The sequence below is a fragment of the Quercus suber genome, unplaced genomic scaffold, assembly GCF_002906115.3.
Source record: "Quercus suber isolate HL8 unplaced genomic scaffold, Cork oak 2.0 scaffold_39, whole genome shotgun sequence".
Classification (NCBI taxonomy): Eukaryota; Viridiplantae; Streptophyta; class Magnoliopsida; order Fagales; family Fagaceae; genus Quercus; species Quercus suber.
In genome coordinates, this window is record NW_027069504.1 from 762,312 (window position 1) to 785,896 (window position 23,585).

General features: G+C 32.9%; 3 protein-coding genes across 6 annotated transcripts; 2 read left to right on the forward strand and 1 right to left on the reverse strand.

Annotated features, from left to right (window-relative positions):
• Nucleotides 1–412: 412 nt before the first annotated feature.
• LOC136066583 (1-aminocyclopropane-1-carboxylate oxidase homolog 3-like) lies at nucleotides 413–958 on the reverse strand. The gene has a single exon (XM_065771131.1). The coding sequence runs from the start codon at nucleotides 956–958 to the stop codon at nucleotides 413–415; it is 546 nt and encodes a 181-aa protein (XP_065627203.1).
• A 4,324-nt stretch (nucleotides 959–5,282) lies between these two features.
• On the forward strand, nucleotides 5,283–11,193 carry LOC112013859 (uncharacterized). Of its 4 annotated transcripts, none has more exons than XM_065771069.1 (11): nucleotides 5,283–5,496; nucleotides 5,926–6,040; nucleotides 6,147–6,203; nucleotides 6,302–6,364; nucleotides 6,474–6,542; nucleotides 6,688–6,780; nucleotides 8,555–8,659; nucleotides 8,749–8,826; nucleotides 9,325–9,453; nucleotides 10,287–10,392; nucleotides 10,624–11,193. In XM_065771069.1, exons 2-11 carry the CDS (start codon nucleotides 5,933–5,935, stop codon nucleotides 10,812–10,814), a joined length of 999 nt encoding a protein of 332 aa, XP_065627141.1. In that variant the 5' UTR covers nucleotides 5,283–5,496; nucleotides 5,926–5,932; the 3' UTR covers nucleotides 10,815–11,193. The 4 variants fall into 4 exon arrangements, with proteins under 4 accessions (XP_065627141.1, XP_065627140.1, XP_023902003.2 ...); XM_065771068.1 differs by having other exon boundaries at nucleotides 5,283–5,485; XM_024046235.2 differs by having other exon boundaries at nucleotides 5,283–5,473.
• Nucleotides 11,194–11,958: 765 nt separating this feature from the next.
• LOC112038442 (cationic amino acid transporter 5) lies at nucleotides 11,959–14,319 on the forward strand. The gene has a single exon (XM_024071250.2). The coding sequence runs from the start codon at nucleotides 12,491–12,493 to the stop codon at nucleotides 14,252–14,254; it is 1,764 nt and encodes a 587-aa protein (XP_023927018.2). The 5' UTR covers nucleotides 11,959–12,490; the 3' UTR covers nucleotides 14,255–14,319.
• The last annotated feature ends 9,266 nt before the right edge of the window (nucleotides 14,320–23,585 follow it).

A 23,585-nucleotide genomic window follows, 5' to 3' on the forward strand; every position in this document is an offset into this window, starting at 1 on the left:
TTGAATACAACGAATCGTAATGTATTGAAAATTTCCCTTTATTAAATTTTATTATTATTATTATTACTCCTTATTTAGTTTATCTAAAAAGTTAAACATTTTTGGGTTTATCCAAAAATCTATGCCACGAAATACATGGCTGGAAATCTAGACCAAAGAACTGCCAAAATAAAATATTGAGTGGCATTGTTGTTGTACTTAAATAAGTTGTCACAAGCAACAAAACTACCAACCAAAAAAAAAAAAAAAAAAAAACTAGCTTAGCAGTGCCACGTGGGGACTATAAAATAGGGTACTCGAGTTCACCAAACTCAGTACTAGAAAAAGTGGTAGATTGCCATTTATTTCCGAAACAGTGGTTTGTTGCTAAAAATTTCAAAAAATTGTGGTATTTGGCCATTTTGGCCGTTTACTATATATATAACCTGCAAACTTGAGGCAATTCATCCTTGTCTAGTTGTTCATTTGGGAAAGCACACGCCAAAGTGTCCCTCCAATGTGCAGGTCTGGATGCATGAAAAAGAGATCCATTGCTGATATACCTCACTAGTAGACTTGTATCACGCGAGTACCACTTCATCTTCACCTCCTTGGGTTGCTCATGAAATTGTCTAATACCTTCCAACAACTCAGCCATGGTGGCACTTGGAACCCCATGATTAACCATTTTAAAGGTACCCCATGTTTCTGCTGCGGCACGTATTTCGTTGACAATCTCACTACGCTGCTCACTTCCAAAGCCTTTGAGATCAATCACTGGAACAAGTTGGGAAATATGATCACTAGCAATATTATTGGACAATGGACCTGGTAATTTCTCTGGTGGATGGATGAAAAATCTTGGAATTTTGACCACTCCAGAGTCTACTAGCCCTTTCACTCCAGCTTTTGTTTCATCAAACTCCTTCACTTCTTTAGCACGATCATAATCTGAGAACACATTATCCACAATTTCCATTCTATTTTGGTGGTGATAACAGATAGTGAAAGAGATTAGTTTGCTCTCTAATTTTAGCAACCACAATGAATTTTTTATTTTTTTTAAATGTTGGAATGAGAGAAATATTGGAACAGTTTATATGCCTGGCTAGGCTGGCTTGATTACAATACAAGTATGCTACGACAAAAAAAGACACCTTGACTTGTCTTGGAGTTAGCAACTACAGAGGTCATATTTTAAAGGAATATTCCCAACCGATGACNAAAAAAAAAAAAAAAAAAAAAATACAGAAGCTACATCCACCTAATCAAATAAAGGTGGTAGGTTGGGTTTTCAGTTTTCACATACAACTTCGAAGCAGGTTCTTGACCAAATATTTTGTTTCTTTAACAAATCTGATATTGAAAGACTTTAAAGAAACAAAAATTTGGTCAAGAACCTGTTTCGAAGTTGTATGTGAAAATTGAAAACCCAACCTACCACCTTTATTTGATCAGGTGGATGTAGTTTTTTTTTTTTTTTTTTTTGGTTGGTTGGTAATTTATGTTGCTTGTGACAACTTATTTAAGTACAACAACAATGCCGCTCAATTTTTTATTTTGGTAGTTCTTTGGTCTAGATTTCCTACCATGTATTTCGTGGCATAGATGTTTGGATAAACCCAAATATGTTTAAGTTTTTAGATAAACTAAATAAGGAGTAATAATAATAATAATAAATAAAATGTAATAAAGGGAAATTTTCAATACATTACGATTCATTGTATTCAAATAATCTCTAATTTCTACTCATTTTGTCACACTTGTTCTATACTTCTACATGGTAGACTGTAGGTGAAGTAGAAAAAATAGTGAGTTTATTAGAAAGTGATAAACAACCAATCACAATCTATCATTGTTGGATAATTTTGACAAAGTGTGTATCAAAATAGATTTTATCAATGCAAAAAAACAGATTCGATTATTGTGAAATTTGAACATGAAAAAACATACAGATTTGGCTTTTCAATTTCAAAAACACAATTTCACTAGGTGTTTTATGAGAAAACAGCGAACAATTTTTTAAATAGTGAACAGAAAATAATTTATGCAGAAAAGAGAGTGAACAATTTTTTAAATAATGTTGAACATAAAATAATTTTATGCAAAATCGTACAAATAGTTTATGCAGAAAACAGTGAACAATTTTTATGAGAAAACAATGAATAGTTTTAATTAATGCAGAAAACAGATTTTATTAATGCAGTAAGCAAATTTGAATATAGAGTAAATATGATGTGCAGAGAGCAAATTTTATTAATGTAGAAACAGATTTTATCAATGTAGAAAAATAAATTCAATTATTGTGAAATTTAAACATGAAAAAGACATTCAAATTTAGAAAACACGATTTCACTAGGTGTTTTACGAGAAAGTAGTGAACAATTTTTTAAATAGTGAACAGAAAATAATTTACGCAGAAATGAGATTGAATAATTTTTTAAATAATGCTGAACAGAAAATAATTTCACGCAGAATGCTAGAAATAATTTATGCAGAAAACAGTGAACATGGTGTGCAGAGAGCAAATTTTATTAATATAGAAATAGATTTTATCAATGCAAAAAAATAGATGATCTGTATATCTAATATAATTAATTTTCCATTAAGTTTACTCAATTTGGTATGTTCTTCAATTTTTATTTGAATTTTCACGATTTTACACACTCAACTCAACGAATTTGAATTTTTCAACAAATTTATACTATCTATACATCTAATGTACACAATTTTTCTTTGAGTTTTCACAGTTTTGTACATTCAATGAATTCAAATTTTTAAACAAATTTATATGATCTATACATTTAACGTACATACTTTTCCATTGAATTTTCATTATTTTGTACTTTCAACGAAATCATATTTCTCAACAAGTCTAGACTATCTGTACATCTTATGTACACCTTCACGATTTGGTACGTTCATTGATTTTCCATCGATTTTTCTTGAATTTCTTAGTGATTTTTTGCTAAAAATTTCAAAAAAATGTGATATTTGGCCATTTTGGCCGAGAAACCCACTTAAAGTTTTCACTATTTATCGGTTAGTGTGCATAACTCTATTCAGATGTGCTGGTTAGTACTTATTTGTTTAACTGATTTACACTCTTACAAAGTTGTGTTGGTCATAGTTGTTTATTGTATGCATAACTGTTTGTAATGAGAAACCCACTTCAAGTTTTGACCAGGCCATCAATTTGTTGTGCTTAACTCTATTCAGATGGGTTGCTTGCTTGCTTTATGCTCTGCAATGTTGTGTTGGTCATATTTGTTGTTTATTTCAAATATAGTTTAACGGGTTATGATTTTTTAATTTCATTAGTCTTATCCATGTATTGCTCATGCCAATAACTTCATTGAGTACTACAATGACCACCACAGCAACTATTAGTCCATGAGCAATTTTGGTCATGTTTAAAGTGGTCACTTTTTATCCCTAGAAACTTAAAACTGATTTCTTTTTATCATTTCTCCTTAACGGAATGATGCCGTTGCCAAACTAAAAATTGACATGTCATCTCTCTAATAGACACGTTAGCGACTAAACTTGATCGCTTTATGTTTCTTAGTACTAAAAGCGATCACTTTAAACTTCGGGGACTGAAACTGTTTGTTGGCTAAAGTTTAAGGAGTAGGGACCAACAATGTATTTTGGCCATTTAAAAAAAAAAAAAATCATTAGTCTTATCCATGTTTTGTTCACGCCAATAAATTCATCAAGGCTACTAATCTCAAGAATGATGTATAAAATAAATACCCCCGGTTTGGTTTTCAAAATTGTGTATTTTGGTTACTATTACTAATCCATCAAGTGACCCTTTTCTTGTATTGACCTGATGCCTTGATAAGCTTCAACGGTTTGTGGTTATTTAAATGAAAACTTTCTAATCATAGAATTACTTTAAGGTTAAAATGGAATTTTATACTTAATTATCTTTTGGTATTTGATTGATTTATTTACTAATCAGTAACTTGTTTACGGCAAGCTAAAGTTTAAAAAATATGGTCTTTTCTCTGTTTCATTTTTTTCTCTAAATATAAAATTTGGTAATTATGGTAATTATTAATGTTATGAATGCCGTTTTAGAATTTGTTTCGGTTTGTTCATTGGAACAGGATATTTCGGTACTGGTTTATTTCGGTTTGTTCATATATATATATGTATGTATGTATCATATAAATTAGTAATCTTAAAATTATAAGTCCATGTATCAATTAATATGTTAATCTTTAATCCTCAAATATCACTTTAATAATTTTAACAAATTAACAATTAATTTTTTTAGAATATAATAAGAGTAATATGGATATTTAAAAAAAAAAAAAAAAAAAAAAAAACCAAAGTGAGGCATAAGTTAAAAGAAGAAAGAAAAACTACATGATAGTTCCGTGGAGGGAGGAACCAGGGGTTTGCAGCGAAACCCGCCAACCCATTAAAACCGTTTCGACCCAGTCCAACCAGGTTGGGTTGGTTTTCAAGGGTTGGTGAGTTGGGTTGGGTCATGCATTTTTTTTTTTTTTTAAGTAGGTTAGGTTAGGTTTGGATTATGAGATTTATTAATCCGCCTAATCCAACCCGACCCACTTACATTTAATATATTTTTAAATTTAAAAAAATTTTAAAAATATATTATATAATTTTGTTATTTACTTTTTTGCCCCTCTTCCTAAATAAAGCCCAAACCCTAAGTTCTTCTCATATAGATTGTGTTTTTTGGTTTTAAATTTGTTCTTATTCGTGGTGGTGTTATTCTAATGCTCAATTTAACAACAACAACTACTATCCAATCTATGGGTCGAACCCGATCTATGTGGGTTGGGTTGAACTCCTGTGATGAGTTAGGTTGGGTTGAATTTTTTTAACCCACCATAGTAGGTTGGGTGGAAAAAACTTCTCAACTCGATGATGCATATCTTAGAAGCCAACTTTAAAAGATTGAAATTTAGCATTCCATTTTAAATTCTAGGCAGCTAGTCACGTGAAGGATCGTTGAAAATAACACAAAACGAGTTGAAACTTGAAGGGTCTGGGTTGGAGGGGTGGAAAAGTGGGAAAATAGGAAATGGTGGTAGGATGAAAAAGTGAGAGGATAGAAAATATTTTAATTTTCCTCATTTTTTTTTTTGTTGGGAGTGAAAAAGTGTGGGATAGAAAAAAATGGGTTTGTATAAATTTACTCACATGTTCTTGTTAAAAAATGACGCTCAATCGATACAAAAAAAAGTCACAAACAAGCAAAAAAAAAAAAAAAAAAAAAAAAATCAATCACCCAAATTTATTAAAAAATAAAAATCATGCCAAGAAAAAAAATCATGTCTAGTTAAAAAAAAACCTCACGCCCCAGGAAACACAAACAAGAAGAAAGAAGGAGGCGGCGACCAGCTGTGATGGGTGGGCACCTTCAGTGAATGCCTGACCGCCGTGGTGGCGACTGCTGCGACCAGATTGATTGATTCATGCCTGACGCCCAGCCGTTCAACTTGAAAAACCAAACGTATATTGACGTGTAGGAGTTTGGTTTGTGAACTCTGTGCATGTTGCATAAGCGTATATTGATGTTGTTTATTAGCATAAATTTTATGTATAGGCTATAATATATGAAATGACTTTTGTTTGACCTTCTGGATTTCTATTTATTTGCAATTTTAAATAAAATTTGCTCTGTTGGCTTTCTATTTGCTACAATTCTTTACATGCTTTTCAGTTGCAGTTCACCTGTTTGATGAAATTCCTCTATGAAATATGCATTATAATGTGCTTTTGTGCATGTGTTTTGTTGTGTATGTTACTTTGTTTTATGAATGCATAATTGTTTGTAACGAGAAACCCACTTAAAGTTTTCACTTTAGTGTGCATAACTCCATTCAGATGGGCTGGTTAGTTCTTACTTGCTTTTTTTATTTTTTATTTTTTATTTTTTATTTTTTATTTTTATGTAATTGCTAGTGTCATTATGGAAACCGGGGACAGAGCTGAGCTTCAAGGTTTTCTGAAAGTTCTTCCTCCTGTAGACTTCTGCTGTGTCTATGGCTCAGCTCTACATCCAAATAATTGTGAAAAGGTTTCATTTTATTTATTTATTGTTCTTTTTCCTTATTAATATTACACTTTACAAGTTTAAGCATTTAATTTTTTTTTTTCTTTGAAATTGAATAATGGCATTGTAGTCAACTATGGTAGATTACATTCTTGGTGTATCAGATCCTGAGCAATGGCATTCTCAGGTTGGTTTTGAATTGATCCCTTTTTTGAAACTCCCATGTGGATGTGGAGAATGTTATAATTTCTGATACAATTTAATTTTGCTCATTTTGCAACCAAGAATCTAAAAATGAACAAAAATCACTATGCTTCATGGATGGCACACCTTGGTGGGGCAAAACTGGTATGGCTCTCTCTTTCTTGTTTTCCAAAAAAATCAATATGCCTCATTTTGCTCGTGTCTTGTTTTGTTTTTGTTATATCTGATGCTATATATTTCTTCGATGTGTAAGATTACTGAAATTGCAGATGAAATTGGGGTAGGGGTCCACTTTAATCCTTTTGTTACTTGGAATGATAAGGTACGAACATTCGATACTTAAGCTCATCAGCTGTGTCTGTCACTTTGTGTGAACTTTTACTCCACTGTTAGAATTTTATGTGCATTAATATTTTGTTCTATGTCCTGATTTGGCATGTAATGTTTACATTTATAAATTCCAACAGATGTTCAAATATGGGGTTGTTCGGATGCATGATTTGGTTCAAGACGTACTGAATTGGGAGAGGTTCTACTTGAGTGGTCGTTTACAAAAACCGGTATGTCCTCCCTAGTAGTGCTTTAAGAACATTTATTCTTATGCGTCTACATTTCTTTGCCTGGGAAGAGTACCAACAGCAAAAAAAAAATATTGCTCAAAGGAACTTTTCTACCAAATGTTTTTATGATGTGTCTGTATATTGTATCCATCTCTGCTACCATTGTGCCAATACATGTTATCTACTTTCCTTTGAGAACAGATCAAAAAATGCGATCTCAATTTTTTCAGAAGAAGTAAGAACGATTTGTTAAGGATCTAGCATTTGAGAGTTATTTTACACTGATCATGCTTGTTCCTTTTCATTGGATAATTAATTCCCCTCATTATATGTCATATTTTGAGAACACAACACAAAATGCAAAATAAATTTTTCTGAACCAAGAATAAATTGTAAAAGTTTCAGTATTTGAGATTTCTTTTGCACCGATCATGCTTGTTCTTTTTCATTGAATACTTAATTAGTTTGTTTTTACTACAAGCCCTTTTTAGTAAAAATAATTGTACTTGCTAGCAAATTGATTGTTAACTTTACAAACTTTGCAGAACTGTTTGAGTTGCTATATTTTCTTGTGAAAGTCCTTGCAAAACCCTGCCCTCCCTTGGCTAGGATTACATCAAATAGATCCACTTCTACCGATAGGAAATTTCTTTTTGCCACTGCTGCAGCAATACTCCATGCCTTGGTGTAGTGCGGTTGCTTGAAAGAGGTTTTCTCTTACTCAACGAATGATTGTAAGGCCCAGAACACTGGTCTTCCTCTTAATAGATCACTAATATTCTTATTCACATTATTCTTAGAAAATTGAGGCTGACTACTGGTCAGGTAATATGGACTAATAAGTGGATGACAGGCGATGGATGTATAGTCTTGCCTTGGAAAAACTTAATGTATTAAAACAAGTAATTAATTGAAATTAAAGTTCCATATAGGGTTGGTACACCTGTTGAAATTTTTTGGTACATTCATATGTCATAATGGGCCAAAAACAATTATGGTTTTGATGTTTCAGTCATTTGTTTCCAACATTTTCAAAATATAACTTAAGAAAATAATATGAGCTTTTCTCTAATCAGGTTTTTTAAAACACTGAAATATTGAGACAATGTGGTTTTTTGTTTCTAACACTAATCTTCACAATGTTCTAAATGAACTTCATTTTGATTTTTGGCAGTGACATGAAGCGACAATTATATGTTTAATCAAATCTGCTTAGTGATTGTAAATTTTGGACAGTAAGAAGTGTGGGGGATTTAATTACTTCTCAAACCATACCTACCGCTGCTTAAATTTAAATGCTTATTTTAAAAAGTTATGATGAAAATCAATGAATATATATCCATTACTTTATAATTTTCAAGGTATTCTAATAACCAATAGGAAAGGAAAATCAATGCGTTATGCTATGTTTGGGAGTTTGTAAAGAAAAGCAATGGGTATTTTTTTGCTCCTCCCCCTTTCTCTTATTCATTTAGAGTTTATACCAGTGGAGATGGAAAGCAAAAATATATTATTTTACATAAAATATGGAAATATATAGATGTTGACTAATTTATTGTTTATAGTATGATCAAATTAGTTGGATTCTTTGTTCTTCTGCTTATTTACTGTAATGTTTCTTCTACTCAAACTTTGCTTGCTAATAGCTATCTCAAACCTTCTCTGCATTGTGTTTTCCTGTATTTGTGACCTGTGATCACTAACATGGTTACTTCTTCGTTTTTCTTTGTTACTTAATCTCAATTCTCAAGGAAGTTTCAAAATTTTCATACAGGTTCAGATACTTGTGGATAATCTGGATATAGAAAATGTAAACTCTGCTAATTTGAGGGCTGCAATTTCTGCGGCCCTCCTCCTTTTGCCACCAAAATTCACTGAGGTTTGCTTTATTCTCTAATATAGCAATGCTTGATCATTGTTATAATTATTAGATTAATTAGATTCACTAGTAATTATATGTTCATGCAGGAAGATCTCTATGCCAAAATATGCAGTCTCTCATATATGGGTGATTTGCGTATGCTTTTTGCAGAGGACAGAAATAAGGTAAAGCTTGACAGCTCAAATCTCTAAAGGGAAATGATTCCAGCCTTTTATGTCATTAACACACTTAATGCTTGCCTGGTACACGCACTTATGTGCATAAACTGATGGATCTAGTGAAATTATTTAATTATATGTTGCTCTGATTTGTAAGACATATATAGCAATTAGCAATTGGCTAAATTTATGGACTACAATTAGCAATTAGCTCTGTCTCAATATGGCATATACAACCAAGATATGCCTGTGGAAGGCATATTACTCAAATCTAATTACTGGAAGATTTCTTAAACTCTAGTAGTTTACCTCCACTTCATTACATGATTTGCTGTTGCAACTGCTTATTGGATGTCCTTTGTCCTTTTTATTCTCTATTTTTATATTGGGGATATTACTGAAAGTTACATCTGTTATGACATTTCATTGACAAAAGAGGACCAATTGCTGAACATATATTACTTTTACAAAAGTTCAATTGTTCTTGCATATAACCTGCCCCAGGTGAAGAAGATTGTACAAGGGCAGTTTGATTTATTCCAGTTAAAATATAAGCCATTTCTTGAAGAGTATGAGGCTAAAGAGTTTCTGAGACTTGCATCATCTGGAAGTCACCAAAAAAATATTTCTCAGGTTTGTTTAGATCCTCAAGCTCTCAAATCAAAGCTGATTCAATATGTCTTCAGTTTCTATGTTCTATTCTAGAGAGACCTCAACTTTCTAGCCCATGAACTCTAGCTCAAATGGTGAAAGACCTCAACATTCTAGCAACATTCTAGCCTCATCTTCTGTTAATGAATCAAATATGTATGTGGCCTTAAACTAATCCATGAAGAATACTTGTAAAGTTTAGCATAAAAATTTCTACTTCTTTTATTTGATGTAGTCATCATCAGGCAAGCAATACTGATATAAGAATTAGTTGAATATTTGTTTAGATTACATTTACTTTAAATAAATAAATCATGTTTTTCTTTCTGCAAGGCAAGCAAATACTAGCATAAGAATTAGTTGAATATGTGTTTAGATACCATTTACTTTAATACATAAATCAGGATTTTTCATTCTGCAAAGCTGATACTATTGGAAATATTGATACTTGGAATTTATGATTTTTCTGCCTTTCATCTCCTTTATGAAATAGTTTAAATTTGAGCTGATAGTAATATCTGTACTTCCTTGTATAAAGTTTGGGTCGTCAGAAACTTCTTGATGGCATACTTAATGATTTATCTTTTGCTCAATGTCAAATTCCTAAAGTAAATGTCTTGTTCTTTTAGAATTCATTTATCATTAGGATTTTCGTTTAATAAAAAGCAAAAGATAAAAAATTTAGCAAGACATTGTTATTGCGAAGTTGGTTCCAAAGTTTAAATAAACATTGTGTATTTGAACCATCTCCTCTTTTGAATAAAATTATTTTTACTTATGAAAAGAAATCAAAATACTTTTTACCTTTATAACAGGATTGTGGCTTATCAGTAGCTCGCTCTCTTGTTAATTCTCTTCCTCCAATGGTCAGAAGCCAAATGGGAATGAAGCTAGGAGAGACAAAAAAGTTTACTGAATCTGGTATGAACTTCAACTTGTCTATTGTGTTTTTACTAGACATCTGCAACCATCCCAACTTTGTGCACTCAATTGTAGTTGGAAAAACTTGATTTTGACAATTCATTTTGAAGCATGATTCTGGATGTCCGGTGACAGGCAATTGTATCACCATGTTAGACTTAATTAGACAACAGTTTCAACTAATGCCAACGTTGAATTGATAGTAACATTTTTTTAACAATAAAATTGAAGGTCGAATAATAAGTGAGGTTTTGATTGGCTCAAGAGAAGGGGCTGCAAAATGCATGCAAAAGGTTCTGAGGCGAACAGTCATGGTTTCAAGTACAAGGCAGGCTGTCTCCGGTCTACTGACGGTTGGTGCTGTAACTGCTGTTAGATATCTTTCTAACAAAATGTGCAAGGCTTGGAAATCCTGGAGATGATATATTTATACCCATTTTTATTTTTTATTTTTTTGAAACACAGTTTGCAACAATGTACTAGTTTAGGCTAAACCTGAGTTACACTCAACCTAATCCTTTGTGGTCCCTCGGCTTAACATAAGAGTTATGCTGAAGGATGACGTTTTGGTCACTGTCAGCCTGAGATCATACACTAACACCCCAAATGGTCTTTGCTGGGATTGCTGATCAACTTGTTTGCAAAATAAGAGGTCTATAATTGTTATACGAATTCTTAGATTGGATAACAAGAATAGTTTCTGGTTGGTGGAAAAAGCAAGTTTTGTATTGATATTTATGGTATTTGTATTTTATCCTAAATTAATCAAGGAAGAAATAATTCAGTTTCTTCATTGTTAAATGATGCCTTCTTTGCTTGTATTTCAATCTGTTCACTGACAGGTTCACCTTGACATTTTCTTTTTCTACTGACACCACTGGCTCTTTTTATTCTAGTCATTATACCATAGAGCATTGAAATAAAGGCTTGCTAGGTTGATTTGTTTGGATGCAAAGAGGTATTCACAAGCAAGGAAGCTGTTCTTATTGGAGAATTGCATGACTTTGATCTGCATTGTTTCATACAAATAGAATCATTCAAACAAATAAAATCATCTTTGAATTTTACTGGGTTAAGTCTTTGCAAGGGCCCCATTTTGATGTTACCCTCCCCGTCTTGACTCTTGAGCCTTGACTTGTCAACAAGCATGTGGGTGTCCGCAGTAGAGTTTTCTTGTGATGGATAAGTGGGTAAGGCTTTGTTGGTTATGAGCATTAGCATTCGGGGATGAAAAAAAAAAAATCTATTTTGCATTTTTAAATACTATTTTATCTATTTTACTAACTCATTTTACAATTTACTTTATATCTCAATTTTTATTTTTACATACAACCCAATAAATAATATAAACTACGTAATAAAATAATAAAAAATATAATATATGTATTTTTTTCTCCTCACCTTTTCTCTTCACAGACAACCAGTTATTAAAATAATATATATTTTTAGTAAGGTTGCATATATATAAACTACCTAATAAAATAATAAAAAATATTATTCTTTTTCTTTTTTCTCCTCACCTTTCCTCTTCACACACAACCAGTTATTAAAATAATATACATATTTTTAGTAAGGTTGCATATATGCAATCTTACTATTCATAGGTTGCAAATTTTTTGAAGTTTACAAACCAGGATGGAGTCGGTTTTGGGTAGCTTAGGTTGTAAAATAGGGGGACCTTTAGATCAATTGATTATTCTAGTCTAAAAAGAGATACTTAAAACTCCAATACCCATTAGGGGTTTGTGCCTGCGTCATATTTTAAATTTGACTCCCCTGTTGCTACTTGATTTGAGGAGAAATAGTTCGAATCTTTGTATCCTCTTATCGAAAAGGACAAGTTTATTCCAAAAGATATGCATCTTATCTGCTGACTCTTTGTCTAAGAAAACAAGATGTCAGGATTCTCAATTTCAACTCTACCATTCCATGTGGGGCAGCACAACCTTGGATTCATTATCAATTATTGAAGAAAGTATCTATAGCAGAGTTCTTTCCTCAACAGTTGGTGAGACATTGATTGAAAGCTTATATAATAGCACCAACCCTACACTTTAGTATTGGTAAACAATATAGGGCAAACATTAAATTGGGTTCCATGGGAGAAGTGGGTGATGATGTTCAACCAAGAAGTTATTGGAGATGGAAAAAACAGGATTTCTTCCCAGAAGAATCCTTTCAAAACTGGGGCACCTATGGATTTGCACTATCACAAACACGTCATCGATTCAAGGACCGTCTCATCAGCCGATCAAATGATGCCAAGGAGATTGGAGAGCTTCGAAAACAAAGCGAAAATGATATGAAACGATGCCTTACCTGGTGGGATCTCACTTGGTTTGGATTTGGCTCAGTCATTGGAGCTGGCATCTTTGTGCTTACTGGCCAAGAGGCTCATGACCATGCTGGACCAGCAATTGTTTTGTCCTACGTTGCTTCCGGTGTTTCAGCAATGTTGTCTGTTTTTTGTTACACAGAATTTGCAGTTGAAATTCCAGTAGCAGGAGGGTCATTTGCATACCTAAGGATTGAATTAGGTGACTTTGTAGCTTTCATAACAGCAGGAAACATACTTCTTGAAAGTGTTGTTGGAACTGCAGCTGTTGCTAGAGCATGGACTTCTTACTTCACCACTCTACTAAACCGTCAACCTGATTCATTGCGCATTCACACGAGCCTCACCGATGGTTATAATCTCCTGGACCCAATTGCTGTTGCTGTTTTGGCAATTTCTGCAACAATTGCAATGATCAGCACAAGGAAAACCTCTTACTTCAATTGGATAGCATCTGCAATTAACACTGTAGTAATTGTATTTGTGATAACTGCAGGATTTGCTCATGCTAAAACCTCTAATTTGACACCCTTTTTGCCTTATGGAGCTAAAGGAATCTTTCAAGCTGCTGCAATTGTCTACTTTGCTTATGGTGGTTTTGACAATATCGCTACCATGGCCGAAGAAACCAAAGATCCAGCCAGAGACATACCACTTGGATTGCTTGGATCAATGTCAATCATCACAGTGATATATTGCTTGATGGCACTTGCATTAGCTATGATGCAGAAATACACAGACATAGACCGGAATGCAGCATACTCTGTAGCATTTCAGAGCGTGGGAATGAAATGGGCTAAGTACTTGGTAGCTCTTGGTGCTCTAAAGGGAATGACCACTGTTCTTTTGGTAGGAGCATTAGGACAGGCACGATATATTACTCACATTGCAAGAGCACACATGATTCCGCCATGGTTTGCTCTTGTCCATCCAAAGACAGGAACTCCGATAAATGCTACATTATTGATTACCATTCTAGCTGCTTGTATTGCTTTATTTTCGAGTTTGGATGTCTTGGCAGGCTTGTTATCTGTAAGTACACTCTTTATCTTTATGATGATGGCTGTTGCACTTCTTGTGAGGAGATATTATGTCAAAGAAATCACTTCGAAAGTTAACCTTATAAAGCTAGTTATCTTCTTGCTGATGATTATTGCCTCCTCAATGGCAACTGCAGCTTATTGGGGACTAATGCCTAATGGCTGGGTTGGATACACCATTACTGTTCCTATTTGGTTCTTGGGTACTGCAGGAATTTCATTGTTTGTGCCTCAACAAAGGACTCCAAAAGTTTGGGGGGTTCCACTTGTCCCTTGGTTTCCATCATTGTCAATTGCAACGAATATCTTTCTCATGGGATCTTTGGGTTCTAAGTCATTTATCAGGTTCGGAATATGCAGCATAGTAATGCTACTATACTATGTATTCTTTGGTCTCCATGCAACTTATGATATGGCCCATCAGCAAGATAAGCTGAAATCTATGAAAATTGATGATGATAACATCAAGCAAAATGCAGGGCCTTAAGACCATTGTACTTTACCTTTCAGTCTGTTAATCCCCAATAAGATTTCCTTCCTACTTGTGTTCCATATTAGGATGCTACAACCGTTTGAAATTGGTAATTTGAAGTCTAGATAGAGTTATTCCCAATGTAAAAATGTTTAAACAAATATATCTGCATAGCAATGCATTGAAAGGAAAGAAGCATTACTAATGAATATCAAAGTCACTCAAGTTTATTCTATACATGAATATTTGTGGTTTATTGATTAAAATAAAATGAATTACTTAATATCTATGCAGAAAATTTCTGATTAGGCCTACTGCTCCTGATTAGCATCCTTGGGTTAGTAGAGAGGCTAAGGTTAGTCCTATACTTAATTTTACTTTCTATGAAATGTCTTGCTTTTTAATTGCTTACAATTTTCATCATCTAGAGTTGTCTATTTTATCCAGTTGGAGTGCATATTCTTTTTCCTCCCATGAATAAGTGAGATCAAAGAAAAAAATATCACAGCTCAACATCCTTTGCAACCTAATAAAATTGAGGGGAACCTTAATTAGAAACGAACCCCTAAGCAAATTACCTCTAAGCCTAAACCCCCCTTGGAACTTGAGCCCTCCAAGCTCCAACAGCAACCGACTTCTCAGGGTCCTTTCTTCACTTAGTATAGGAGTCTGTGCATTAAGCGACCAACGGTAAGTCACCAAGGCGTCTTGGATTTGTGGTGTAACTTCTCCTAAGATTTCTAGCACCAATCACTCAAAGGATATCACTTAGAAGGTGTTGAGGTCCAAAATTTCACAAAGCCCATTCCATAAAAAAATAAAGAAGGCCCAATTCGTGCAGTAAGAAGAATCAACATCAAGGCCCTATGTATGTTCAGATTTCCAGCAAAAAAGGCCATTAAAAAGTCCAGCAAATTCCAGTGAAAGAACTAGGCCGGGATCCCCAGAGGCTCGGGATCCTCGGGACACACAACATGCTCTAAGTAAGATTGACACGGCTCAAAGCATAAACGATGAAGGACAAACAGGTCTCAAGCGCCCAGTCATGCGTCAAAAAGTGTAAAGCAAACATTCATGAACAAAGGAGCTGCACCTCAAGGAGCCAAGCATGAGAAAACCATAAGTAGAAGTGGTTGGAGGAAGCTTTCAACCCAGTAGTAAAAGATCCGGATTGTTTGGGAAAAATGACAAGGATGGAGGGCAGACAAAAACTGAAAAGCCGAAGAGGGCCAAATAGCTAAGATCAACAACCTGAGTGGATCTTGGAATAGAAAGTTAGCTAGGGGCTTTCAGCTTGGTCGGACCAAAAGGAAGAAATTATGAGAAAAAAAGGAAAGGACAAGCCTCTGGTTAGCTAACACAGTACAAGCTCTGAGGGGCAAAAGAGAGAAATCGCTCGTGCCCCGAAGCCCTAGAGTCGCACTATAAAAGAAAGAGAAAACCCATGCTGAGAGACATTCATTCATCACCATTTTGATCTGAGAAAAGATATCACAACAGAGCCATAGGAAAAGCTCTGTAAAATCAAAAGAAAACAGAGGAACCGCTCCCGGTGTCCCAGAAACAGCCACTATAGCACATACTCGGATTCAACAAATTCAAACTTTGCAAGTCTTGGAAGCTTGAATAGCTATCAAAGTCTGTAATTTTTGAACTTAGTTGAACCTTGTATCACGTCTTAGTGAGCATATTGTAATCCATAATCAAGAAAAATAATGAAATACCTCATATTGATTTGAGGATCTCTAACAATTATTTTGTGTATTTCTTTATTACATTGTCTTCCTTTACTGTTTCTTGCTAAAATCCATCTCACCTAACTATCTTGGAAGGCAAAGCCCAAGCAAAGCCACTCGGACTTGAGTTCCAAATCCCACAAGTCTTGTGCAAAAGCACCAAGTCTATGAGAATTGGGGCCAGGATCCTCGGGGCAGAATCATTCTCATGAAACTCATTTACATATATGTATATGTATTAAAATGTATATCCTAATCTAAGAAACTAACAATTATCTGAAGTGTGTTTTTTATGTAGCACCCATAGAGGTAAAGGGAAAGGACAAAACTCTATTACATAATAAACATGGAAAAGATTATATAGTTTAGAGAACCAGAGCATTCTAGGTTCTTACAGGCCTAATACGCCTCGGGATCCCACGTCAGTATGCCCGGGATCCCACGACAGTACACCCTGAAGTATTAAGAGGAATTGCATTTTTCATCTTGAGGAGCTTTATATGACTTGTGCACAACTTGGTTCGTAATTAGTCCCATTTAGCTGCGGTGAACCAAGCCCAGTCCACCAAAACAACATGTATTTGGGCCCGGGATCCTTGTCTCTACTTGGGCTTGTGTGCTAAGAAAAAAAAACACCCTCACAGAAGGTAATATGGAGTGTTTGGAAAATCTTCCCTCAAGATATGAACATAGTGAGAGGGAAAAATAAAAGAAAACAATAGATTCTCTTACGAAATGAATGAGTTTTCTCTCTCATAGAGGAACAATGATTTTCTTGCTCTCCTGAATCTCAATCTACTCTCCTAGGGTTTTCTCACTTTTATGGTGCAGATTGGAATGGGTTAGGATGGGTACAGAATGAGTTGGCTGAAGAAACACCACATATTTTTTTATTCTTCAACTTTGGAGGCATGATTTATCTTGTTTTAGCTGTTTGAATCCTTTGTGGAGTCTCAAAAATATCGGGGACGTTTTTGTGTAAGGGCCGAATTGCTAGAATAAGCTCCAAATTCCCCTTGGATTCTTATATGTGTGATTAAATTGATAGACTGAAACCCAAAATTCCAGTTTTTAATGAATAGCGGCCAGTGGTACTTCAAAAGGACAAAATCAAAGTGCAAAACAACAAAGAGATAGAAAGCGTAGTACACTAGTTTGGAAATAGCTTTTCACTTGCAACAAGAAAAAGGAATTTGAAAGAGGCGGTGAGTTAGAGAGAAAAGACTCCTTGATACCATTATTTTCATCCTTAGGCCTCACAATCGTGTTTCTCCTTCATGGTTGTACCAGATTTTAGAGGCAAAACATGGCTCTTTTGTTTTTGATCTGATTGGGGCGTTTAAAATCTAGCTTAGGATGTCCTTAGGGACTGGTTTTGGTATATGTTATGGAGTGAACCTATTCACCCTTATGTTGTTAAACAAGTGGAAAATCTTAGATATACTTTAGCTTACGTAAATGGAGGAGTTGCTTTAGTCATGGATGATGAAACTCATTGACAAAATTTGAATGGGCTACACATTCCCAGCTAATTCAAGTATTCAACCCATAGGGTGTTGCCCTTTGTGGCAGAACGCATCAAAAGTTGGCCAACGAGCTAGCTTAGTTTTAGGGGCCTAAAATAGGGTATTTGAAACTTCTGTCACGTATAACAAGAGCTATAGGTCTGTGTTTGGGTGAAAGTTTCAAGTACCTGACCATTTACATGAGCTTTAAGTGCTGCAAGTGTCCCTAACTTATTTAGCTGCACACATAGCTTAGACTCATGCAAAAGATTCAAAAAGAATCAATTCATCCCTCCAAATCACTCTCTCAAATTCCCCTTATGTAGTTATGTTACATAGGCTTGAAAGAATAAAATAAATTATAATATATAAATTGAGCCCACATAAAAATTGAGCTAGGCCGTATCAAGCTTGTAGAAAACCTGTGGTGAAAACAACCACCAACAATCATGACTAATGAGGAAATCAAGCGGTCAAAAGGGAAGAAAAATCTAAAGGAACGACTTTTCTTTCTAAAGTAGCACACGTAAGTATTGGAGTAAGCTAGCTGGTCTTATTCAAAGATGAGGGCTAGACACGAGCATGTGAGAGCAGACAGAAAATCTGAATTTTGACTTTGAAGATTTCCGGCGAATGGCACTATAATCTAGTCAGGGGCGAACCCGCTAAGAAGGGTGAGGCCATGGCCCCCCAAACTTTTTCAATTTTATAAAATTACCCCTAAATTTTTTCCTAAATTTTTCAAGAAATACATGGTTAGCCCCCTAAAACTTTTCAAATATTAGATTTTTACCTCTTAAAATTACCTAAAACTTTCTAAAAAAATATGGTTAGCCCCTCAAACCCTTCATATTTCTTGTAGACACGATTAAATCGGTCCAATTTTATATTTATTATTATTTTGACCCCTATTCATAAAATTTTAGTTCCGCCCCTGAATCTAGTGCATATATACCGGTGCAAAATAGCATACGTCTATCAAATTAGGCATATACACCTTTCTCAAAAAAGGAATAAGAAAAAAAATAAAGGACATACGCTGCTTTAGGTGGAGACCTCAAAAAACGAAGCAATGGCAATTTTAACTAGTCCAAACTTGTACATTACATGATTTCATGTGCAATGTATATGTTTAAGACAAAGCAAGCAACAAAATGTAGAAGAAACAAATCAAAACACACGAAAACACGTAATCAATAGAGAAACTTAAGAAATCATGACAACAAAGGAAGAAGGCAAAGATTATGGCATCGAATCATTGCCTCCCTTCCTCACTACTCGTTTTATTCTCAACTGCCTGGTCGCTAGCTCAATCACTATTGCAACTCGGTGTGCAAGTCGAAATGGGATATGGGGTTGAATCTAGCAAAGCTCAAAGAAATTATCAGTAATTTAAATAAATAAAAAATTGATGAATGGAAATTAAAGGAAAGAATTATGTGAGTGAGAGGTTTCTTGTTGTACCTTAGATTGACTAGATGTTGAATTAGTTAAGAGCGTGTTATGTGGATATGTACAAAGTCCCACATTAAGCAAATATTAAATCGATTTTGGGCTTTATAAATAGTTACAAGAAGCCTCAATTGAGTCTAGATTAAACAAGAGTATTTACTATTTTTTGGTATAGCATAGATGTGGTTAGAAATTTTTCTTAAGCCATTTCAAATGATATTATTATATTAACTAAGAGTTATTTTAGGATCACAACCTTTACCACATATTTTATGAATTATTTTATGCGATATATTGTGACCGATTGCATGTCATTTTCATATAAATTGACCAGTTTTTATTCTACTACTCACAATTATGTCAAGATTGTAACAAAGTTGTCATAGTAAATGTTGTAGTCCTAGATTTATTCACATACTGTGCAGTGTGCACCAATCATAGCTGTGGGTGGGCCATACGGGCCACTACGCTTGAGTCAAGATGTGCTGTGGCCTGGTTCCATCTTCGACCTCTAACCCAAAAAGCTAGTCCCCACTAGAGCATTCATAGCCTTGTTTCTCCCTCAACAAACCTCAGTTTTTTTTTTTTAAATGAAAAATTCACTATAGAAATTTTGTTCTATAGTAGTATAATTTAGAGACAAAAAATCACTCAAAAAGATTAGCATATGAATGAGCAAAGCCCGCCACAAAAATTGTATTTGCACATATCAAAGTGAAACTTTAAAACACAACATCTCATTACATTTTACATACACAATTTGCCAAAGAGTCACCGAATAAACTGTTTCTTTCCATGTTCACAAAGGACCAGCACCATCTCCATGACCTCCCATCCCATGACATGTAAGTGTGTATCGTGTAGTACCACAAAAAAACGTTCTACTATTTAAAAATAAGAATCTACTTAAAAAAAAAAAATTAATTAATTAACCACGGTTCAAAACAACTACGTCAAATTTCCTACTCTAATAAATTTCATTTTACTTAAATATTATTTATTTATTATTTCTTCGAAAATAGTTAAGTAACAGGAAAGTTGATTGGGGGGGGGGGGGTGTTTATTGAGTTTCCTTCCAAAATTGTTCCTGTACAGGGAGACCAATGCCGTTGCTATAAGGATTTTTTTTTAATATCATAAGGTGGATTACCGAGGTTTTTTTATTTTATTTATTTTTATTTTTATAATTTATAATTTATAATTTATTTTATTTGATACTGTTTTCTGTATATAGGAGAGTATTTTTATACACCACATGCAGTGAACTCTAGGTTAAGGTTTTATTGATACGGTGCATATATGGGCACACTTTGGGCCTATGCAAGCCCAGCGAACATGGCTCAATAAATTACAGAACTCTAAAGTTAAGGATTTTACTTCTCTTTCTTATTTAACGAGTTAAAGGTTGGCATTGCACGTTTTACTTAAAAGGATATATGTAAATAAATCAAAATATTCAAAATTGTATTAACAATTAGTGTTTTTTTTTTTCTTTTTTCTTTTTGGGAGAAGGTACTAATAATTAGTTAGTCACATTATATAACACATTAATGTTATAGCATATAATTAATACATACATTTGAGTCATTTTTTATGAATATAGTGTGTAACATATAAATTTTACATATTAAAACATAAAATTATAATATCCAATCAAAATATATATTAAATTTATTTTAAATTACTTGAAACTTTTGCCAATAGAATTTTAGATGTAGTAGAATTTTAACTTTCTTATAGTTTAGAAAATAGATTGTTATTCATAGTAAATTATTGCTAAAGAGTTTGATCTACATTAACAATCTATTGTCATTGTATTATTTTATTTTATTTTTTTAATTTTTTGAGAAACAGGTAAGCGAAGTTTTATTAATCAATCAAATTCATTTGGAATACATCTTCCAAATAAGTGGTTAGTTCTTCCACCCAAACATATAAAACTGCTCTACATGCAAGGGCATGAATTAGCTAATCCCTCCCTCCTAACATGTTGAAAACTAATCCTAGCAAAGCTTGAACATACTTCGCCATGCATAGGAACATTTTGCAGGCACAGCCGCATAAAAAATGCTCCCACTTGGGAAGAATTTTGCTTTGAACACCCTATAGAGGAGGGTATCCTTTTGGTTAAAGAGCCGCCACACTTGCTTAGCCAATAAAGCATTATTGAAATGCTGAAAATCTCTAAACCCCATACCACCTACAGACTTCGAGGAACACAGTGAATTCCACTTCACCCCCACTGTATTAATAATTAATGAGAGCAAACCTTTTTTATGCATTTAGTAGTATAACCTATTACCAAAACACTATAATTTTGAAAATAAAAAATTGAAAAGGAATGGGCATTTTGTGGAGATAAAACGCATGGCTTATGAGCATTATTTTGACTTTCTTAATGCATAATGTAAACAAAGAAAGAATTAGTGTTAACCTTATGTGTGGAGTAAAGTTGCTTGAGATGATTATATATGAGATCTTTACATGTTTTGTAACCAAATTGGCAAACAAACTCTTCATAAGAGTGTCATTAAAAAAGTAAAATAAATACTAAACTAAAATTCTTAACTCACTAAGAAAAAAATTGAAATTTGTAAAATTTAAACTTTTTCAAGTGTGTGGATTGAAAATTTTAAAGGTGGATAAATTAACACTTAGATTAAAATTGATGACAAAAAAATGTGTATATACAAAATAAAAATTGTAGATAATTCATATATTGATGAAGAGGAAAAAAAGTTGATATCAACAATTAAGCTTTTGTATCTATCCAAAAATTAATATAGCAATAGTTTAAAAATTGTAAACTTACTCTAAATTTAGTTGAAATTGAATTTTAGTGGAAATATAATTTTATACTGTTAAAATTTTAGCTAATAGAGTTTAATCTCAAGCAAACTATCTTCATAAGAGTCTCATTAAAAAGTAAAATCACTACTAAACTTAAACTCAAACTCTTAATTCAAGGGAAATAAAAAGTGAAATTTGTAAAATTTGAACCTTTTCAAGTTTCTAAGCATGGTTGATGAAGATAAATAAAATAATATATTTATCTAAAAAATCATAATAATATAAAATTTAATGATGGATAAAAATCATGTCTAATCATATTTAATGATTGATAAAAAAAAAAAAAAAAGACTAAATGAACAGACTGCCTTCTTTTCTTGGTCAAAGTTTACAATAATTAAAAGTCAGTCAGCCAAGGTTATTTCAATAAAAAAAAAATTAGGTTAAACAAAAGACAAAATATACTCAAAACCTATTCAATTTGATGAAAAAAAAATTAGAGTAAACAAATATATACTTACAAGGTTGTAGGTAGAAGAAGAGAAGAATAGAGAAAAAGAACCGTATAGTAGGTACTCATTATGAATTATTTGATATATATGTGTGTGTGTGTTCACACACACTTCACATTGAAGAAGTTGATATGAACAAAAGTCTAATGTTAGTCTAATTTGTGGAGGCGTGAAACTGAAATCTAAATATTTAAAAAGGTGGCATGTGAACAGGAAATCCAAAGAAAAAAAAAAGTCGCATGTGTGAAAAAAGAATTCAAAGAATTTAGTGTTTCATTTAAACACTAAAAGTAGTTGAATATGTTGCTGTTTTTATTTTATTTTATTTATTTTATTTTTATTTTTTAACGAGTAGTAGTATAATTAAAAAAAAAAATAGATGAAGAGTTTGGATTGTAATCAAATTAAGATTTTTTTTTTATCAACTTATAAATTATAATAATAAAAAGTTTAGATGAAGAGTTTGGATTGTAATCAAGTTAATATTTTTATAAAATTAGAAATTATAGGAGAAGAAGATAAGGATATATATATATATATATTTTTTTTTAAATCTAAACAAATTTCTGCAATTTGGTGCAGTCACTTGGCATAAATATGGTTTTTAAGCCCAATTTTTATTATATAGTATATAATATGATATGATATTGTAACATCTTTTATAGCTGTCACTTAGCAACCTTTGTGTAGCCAATTCTTTTTGTTAATTGATCATTTTCTTCACATGTTCAGGCAAATGCCAATAAGTCATCATGTGTTTAGATGAATTGTACTAAAAATTTCTTATTAATTACATACTAACTCAAAATTCAAAACCTTAAATTACTTTTTTACTAAAAAAAAGACTTTTCTTTAAAAGAAATTTTGTACCATATAACTTTTAGACTTACTTTAGTATTAATGAATTTACCTCTGACTAAACTCATATTTTAACATGATCAATAAATTTTATTCTATTAATTTCAAATTAAATGTTTGATCCTAATTTGCTAGAATCTATTATTTTTTGTAAAAATTTGTCTTTCAATAAACTCAAGTTTTGAGCAGTAAAATCCACATACAATTTTGAATATATATATATATATATATAATATCATAATTGTAATAGGATGACTTGAACTTTTTTTTTTTTTTGAGAATGAGGATGACTTGAACTTGATATGCTCAATATGACTTGTTTATTATGCTTGCAAGCATAATATATAAGACAATTGTCAAAAAATAATATTATAATAATTGGATCATCACTCCTTGCATGTTCAATCGAGGCTAACTACCTCTTACGGGTATTCTTGAGTTTTGCGAAGAGTTACATGTTTACATAAAACTTATAAAAAGAGACCTTGTAGCC

Excerpts from the sequence above, each read along its gene's own strand:
- LOC112038442 (XM_024071250.2), top strand. The coding sequence starts at position 12,491 with ATGGGAGAAGTGGGTGATGATGTTCAACCAAGAAGTTATTGGAGATGG.
- LOC136066583 (XM_065771131.1), bottom strand. The coding sequence starts at position 958 with ATGGAAATTGTGGATAATGTGTTCTCAGATTATGATCGTGCTAAAGAA.
- LOC112013859 (XM_065771068.1), top strand. The coding sequence starts at position 5,436 with ATGCCTGACGCCCAGCCGTTCAACTTGAAAAACCAAACGTATATTGAC. Across the intron at positions 6,543-6,687 it reads TTGTTACTTGGAATGATAAG|ATGTTCAAATATGGGGTTGT; the intron begins GTACGAACATTC and ends AAATTCCAACAG. Across the intron at positions 8,660-8,748 it reads TGCCACCAAAATTCACTGAG|GAAGATCTCTATGCCAAAAT; the intron begins GTTTGCTTTATT and ends ATGTTCATGCAG.